Below are 6,000 nucleotides of genomic sequence, written 5' to 3'. Positions count from 1 at the left end.
CAACCACTCGGGAGGCAGAGGCAGGCAGATCGCTGTGAGTTCGAGGCTAGCCTGGTCTACAAAGTGAGTCCAGGACAGCCAAGGCTAACAGAGAGAGACCCTGTCTCAAAAAACCAAAAAATAAAATAAAATAAAATAAAAATAAAATTTAAAAAAGCCATTCATAAAACTACTTTATAAGTAGTTTTAATTACAAAATAAAACACATGCCAATTATCCAATAGCCTTTGTAACTCTCATTTTCTGTGACTGACCAATTCTGTATAGACCCTCGTCAATTTTTTCTTTCAATATATCCTTCAAACCAGAGTTCTACAAGCCATCACCTAGGCTTCTTTAGTCATCTGTTGTGGCAGGTTTAAAGAAGTATTTTATATACACATACACACACAGTTTTAAAAGAAAAAAAAAAAAAAAAAAAAAAAAAGCCAACCAAAAAGGAAAAACAAGGGCAGCCTTCTTGTTATGGTTCCTCTAGTTTCTCTGGCTATAGTTCTTTGTATATAATAAACAGCGCTAAACGAAGCTTCAAAAAGGACATTATCTTGCCTGACTGTAAGTCATCTAACTCTTCGTGTTGGTGACCAAATTTATGGACTATTAGTGAAAATTTCAGTAACTGGGAATTTGTGTAAGTTTGAGCAACAATTTAATGTCATTGTTTAAAATACTTTCTAGAAAAGGTAAAAACTTTCAAATTTAGGGCTAGGGGTTTAGCTTATTGTAAACAACTTGCCTAGTAAGCTTGAGACCCTAGGTTCAGTTTCCAGTACTTGTGGGAGTGGAGATCTATTCATTTATATTATAGAAAGTTCTCCAAGGAGACATGCTATGTAATTGAATGTAGCAGGGTTTTCTCTCAGTAGTAACTTAGACTTTACAAGTAAATTAACCTTCCTTCAGTTTGTCTAAATTTTCTTACAAACCTCTACATTATACACATGTAAATACGGTATGCAGAGCTGAAATAGTTTTGACCATGTTTTTGTATTCTGTGAATTCGGAAACTCTAAGTGAAATGCAGAAATACCATATCCAGAATGGAAGTAAAAGAATGGTTCTTAGAACGAGAGTGCTGCCTTTAATCTCCTGTTCCTTTCCCGTTGTGTCTAAGGAAGCATTCAGTCTTCCCAACAGTGCTGCTGGGGCAGAATTTTCACATCAAAGTTCAGGAATAAGGTGGTTGCGTCTAGGATTCAAAAATGGAAATCCACACAAGGAATGACTAAACATGATTTTAAAGGGCCCGTAGGTGAATTAAAATTTTAAGCTGGTTAAGTGGCTTCATAAGGTGCTTGAAAGTATAATTTTCGCCATAAGATGACATGCAAAATTTCCTCTCTGATCATTACTCCTACGAGGGACATTTGAAAAGGAGTGGCCAAAAGTAGCAGGGTAACTGCGCAACAGCTTGGGATCAAGGGCTGAAAACTTGTCCTTTCCAAGAGCCGCTAGAAGCCAGGACCAGCGCCTCCTGTGGTGGGCAACCGGCCACCAGCAGCTTGGCAAAGGCCAACACGTCCTACCACCTCCTCGTCGCCCCACCTTCCCCTCCCTCAAGGCCAAGGACAGCGGCGTCCTCCTCCCCCTTCTCCTCCTCTTTGGTGCTTCCAGCCAGGAGGCGGGGGTGACCCACAGCAGCTGACCCAGCTCGGGCACTGCCTCTCCCCACAGCCCTTAGGACACACCATGGGCCCGGAGGCTGGTTTGTGGCACACTAGCGACGACGCAGGCGGCGGCCCGGGCGACTCTCAACTGCCTCCCTGACCACTGCGACAACCTCCCCGAAGCCATCGCCACCGCTTGCTGGGGAACCTAACCGCGGCAAAGCCATCTCCACTACCGACTACTCCAGCTACGTAAACAACTATGGCGGGAGAGAGGCGACCGACCCAGGCGCTGGGAGAAGGATGGGCCGTCTACGTCACGCCCAGAGCCCCCATCCGGGAGGGAAGGCGAAAGTTCGCCTCTCAAAATGGCGACAGCAGTGACGCGCCTGCGTACGGAACTCCTCCGTCGCGCCACGGACGACGGGAAGTGAGGTTTTCAGAAGAGCCGCCAGAAGTGTACGGCGACTTCGAGCCCCGGGTGGCCAAAGAAAGGTCCCCGGGGGGAAGACGAACCCCGCCAGGAAAGTTCCGGCCAGAATCTGCGAAAGAGGAAGTGAGAGAAAGCGCTTACAACCTTCGGTCTAGGCAACGGAGACGGCGGGGACCCCAGGAAGCCGAGGAGATGAAGACGCGAAGGTCTGCTCGCCTGGAGCAGCACTCACCGCAGCCTCAGCCGTCTCCGGCTACGAGCAGGGCAGGGTTACGGGACTCTCAATCCTCAAGTGAAGACTGCCGAGGTAACAGTCTCAGCTGCCAGCTCGGGAGCGCGCGCAGTGCCGGGCACGGGTGCATGCGGCGTGAGGCGCGCCCCCGTGGAGGCCGGCCCCGCCAGGGTATCGGTGATTCTGCGGCCCTTTAGGCGCGCACCCCGGTGCTGAGTCCACCTGGACCCTCGGGAGGGAAAGATGCATGACCCTCGGAAAGATGGTGGTGCCAAGTGACCCCGGCGGAGGCGGAGAGCTCTGCTCATCTCTGAGCATCAGTTTAGGGGACTCTAGGTTGCCTCTTTCTGCAGGCTTTTGCTAGAGGTCGGCGGCTAAGCCGTTGTCGGCACTCCAAATTAACTCTAGGCTCGCTTTCATTTAACTTCTGCCAAGGCGTCTATCGAAACCACTTCCATTTCCGTCTTCTTCTTCTTCTTCAATCTCTGGGGCCCCAAGTCCCCAGTTTATAAGTCATGTTTTTAAGCTAACTTTCCAGTCGATTTCTCTTCCCATCAAGATTAGGAAAAAGATATTTTTCAGGCTATGAGGAATAACGGACTTTATTGAATTGGCTTGTGACCTAACTCCAAATATGCAAAGTGTGGTGGTCTCTGCCAGACTTCCCCTAGGTTGAAGGCCGTCATTGTAATCTCAAGTAGCTAAGCAAATCAAGGCTGAGAAAGTACTAGAAGACAAGATTCTATTAATTAGGAAAGCTTCTAAACGAAGCCCCAAATGCCAGCAGTGTGTGTACTGTAGTTTTAGTTAAGTCACAGGTGAATCAAATTTCTTAAAAGCATCCTCCTCCTTCCTGCTCTCAGATATAAAACTGAGTCACCGGTGATTTCCAGTAAGCCCCGTATAAATCACCTAATTATGAGGTAAAATTCTGACGTTTTGAGTCACAATGAGATAATATCGCTAATGGTAGACATTTGATGCATCTAATGACATTTTCAGCTTAGACCACTGTAAACGACTTGCAGGTTTACCTGCATTCCCTTAAAACCCTGACACATCTAATGATTGGTTGATTTTGGAAACTATGCTAGAGATACTCACGTTCTTTTGGGTCTAACAAGACAGTTTATTCTATATACATGTTAGTAGTTTTTTTTTTTTTTTTTAATTTTTTTGATTGGTTGGGGTTTTTTGTTTGGTTTGTTTGTTTTTGTGGATTTTTGAGACAGGGTTTCTCTGTTAGCCTTGGTTGTCCTGGCCTCTAACTCACCTGCCTTTGCCTCCTGAGTGCTAGGGTGCCACCGCGCCTGGCCCAGTATTTTTTTTTTTTTTTTTTTTAAAGATGGCAGATTTCTTGAAAGAAAGGAACCCCTCTGTCTGCCTGGTAGCAATTTAGGTTGTTTGTCTGATTCTGTCACGGAACCTAAGCCGGTGTTTGCACACAGGAGGCAATGTAACTATGTTACTTTCTATTGGCTTTCCCACAGAGCACTTAAATTTCACCTCTTAGTACATTTTTAAAGAATTTAAATATTTTTTTCTACCTGCTGAATCTACACCATTTTTGATCGTTGAACTCATCTTAAAAAAAAAAACAAAAAAAAACTTTCTGAAGTAACATTTTTTTGTCGTAAAACAGCAATTAATAGTTTCTATTTTGTTTTATGTATATGTGTATGTCTGCGAAGCTGCATGTGTCTGTGTGAGTACATGCACATATGTGTACAAGTTCCCTTGGGAACCAGAAGATAGCATCAGGTCTCTTGGAGCTTGGCTATTGTGAGCCACTTGGACCAGTGTGCTGGGATCCTGGAGGCCTCTGAAAGAGCAGCGAATGCTCTTAACCACTCAACGCCCTCTTCTGACCTTATCGTACTGTGTCTTAATAAGAATTCTGACTAGTTTAATTCCCAAGTTTTGAATCTGGGGAAATTGGGTACTTGCAGCTCTGTTTATAGATTAATGTCGAATATGCATATTCTGTACCATGATCCATCCCAGGCATGTAACTTGAACTTTTTCTCTTCTTGTTGGTGCTGTAGAGGATGAAGCTTCCCAAGCTATTACAAGCCAAACAGCCTCCATGAGAACTGTCAGGACACTAGAGGCTTCAGGTAAGAATAGTTGGTTCTTCATCTGCAAAGGCTCATCAAGAGTCAGCTCTAATTGATAGACTTGTGTGAGTCTTTTCATTCAGTGAATCAAGCCCTGTGGGCAGTCCAAGGACAGACAGGGTGAGCACAACTACTCAATTACTTTGTTAATCTTTACTTTTTATTTATTTATTATTTCTTTATTTTAAGACTTATTTAGCCAGGCATAGTGGCTCACGCCTGTAATCCCAGCATTCAAGGAGACAGAGGCATGTGGATCTCTATGAGTTGAGGCCAGGCCTGATCTACAAAGCAAGACCAGGACAGCCAGGGTTGCACAGAGAAACCCTGTCTAGAAAACAACCCCCCACCCCCCAGAAAAAGGATTTATTATGTATCCAGTGTTCTGCCTGCGTGTATGCCTGCACACCAGAAGAGGGCACCAGATCTCATTATAGATGGTTTCTGGGAATTGGACTCAGGACATTTAGAAGAGCAGCCAGTGCCCTTAACCTCTGAGCCATCTCTCCAGCCCTTTTGTTAAGCTTTATAATGTCACAGGGAGGTATTCTGCCCCCTCAATAGATGAGAAAACTGGGGCTCAGGGTACCTAAGATTCTCCCCTGAGATCACATGAGGCATGACTAAATTGAAATTCAGGCTCAGGTTTGTCTTTTCTAAAACCTTTTCATTTTCCCCAAGCCCTCACTCTCAGCCTCAGGTAATTCTTCGTAGTGTCAGTGGTTATGTCACAGTGCCTTCTGCTTAGCTGTTTCTGCGTGGTAAAACCCTGGCACAGTGAGTGTCAATTCTGTCAGCTTAGTCTCACTGAGCTCAGGGTATCAGCTGTAAGGTGGGACATCATTGCTCTTTGTGCCACCTCGAAGACAAAAAGTACTGCCAGTTTCATGCTGATATATGGTAATGTGCCATAATTAGATAGAATATGATTTCAGAGATGTTTAAAATGCAATAAAGAAAAAGATGTCTTAGAATCATTGTAACAGGGAAATAGAATACATTTAGTAGTTCACCAAAGTTTTTGTGTGTGTGTGTGTGTGTGTGTGTGTGTGTGTGTGTGTGTGTGTGTGAAGTAGATTCTATGTTTACATGAATTACGTACGAGTGTGGACCTCAGGTTGTCAGATGTGGCGGGCAGCAAGCCCCTGAGCCATCCCATTGGCCTGAGAAAATGTACTTTATACATTTTTTTTTTTTTTTTTTTTTTTTGAGACAGGGTTTCTCTGCGTAGCCTTGGCTGTCCTAGACTCCCTTTGTAGACCAGGCTGGCCTTGAACTCACAGCAATCTGCCTGCCTCTGCCTCCCGCATGGATAGATAATCAAATTGATAATATAGTGCATATTTTGGTCCCTACCCCACCCTGCTTTGGCGTGGTGAGGATACAACCCAGGGCCTAGTACAGGCGGCAGAAGCTATATATCTAGTCCCAGAAGTTGGTTATTAATATTTTGGGTTTTTTGGGCCAGGGTCTTGTGTAGTCTAAGCTGATACTCAAACCCACTGTGTGACAGAGGGTTTAAATGCCTGATCCTCCCGCCTCTACCTCCCATGTGTTAGAATTATAGGCGGATACATACACCATCATACCTTGCTTGCGCAATGGAGAAGA

General features: G+C 45.0%; 1 protein-coding gene across 2 annotated transcripts in view; it reads left to right on the top strand.

The window, feature by feature from the left end:
• Positions 1–1,538: 1,538 nt before the first annotated feature.
• Tor1aip1 (torsin 1A interacting protein 1) overlaps positions 1,539–6,000 on the top strand; it is a 32,724-nt gene continuing 28,262 nt past the window's right edge. For both annotated transcript variants that reach the window (XM_051147624.1, XM_051147623.1), the window contains exons 1-2: positions 1,539–2,347; positions 4,318–4,389. In XM_051147624.1, the coding sequence (XP_051003581.1) occupies positions 1,870–2,347; positions 4,318–4,389 (550 nt within the window). In that variant the 5' untranslated portion in view covers positions 1,539–1,869. The remainder of the gene's footprint in view (positions 2,348–4,317; positions 4,390–6,000) is intronic.

This window comes from Acomys russatus, chromosome 6 (assembly GCF_903995435.1).
Source record: "Acomys russatus chromosome 6, mAcoRus1.1, whole genome shotgun sequence".
Classification (NCBI taxonomy): Eukaryota; Metazoa; Chordata; class Mammalia; order Rodentia; family Muridae; genus Acomys; species Acomys russatus.
The sequence above is the reverse complement of the archived record's forward strand: the minus strand, read 5'-3'. Positions and strand labels throughout refer to the sequence as shown.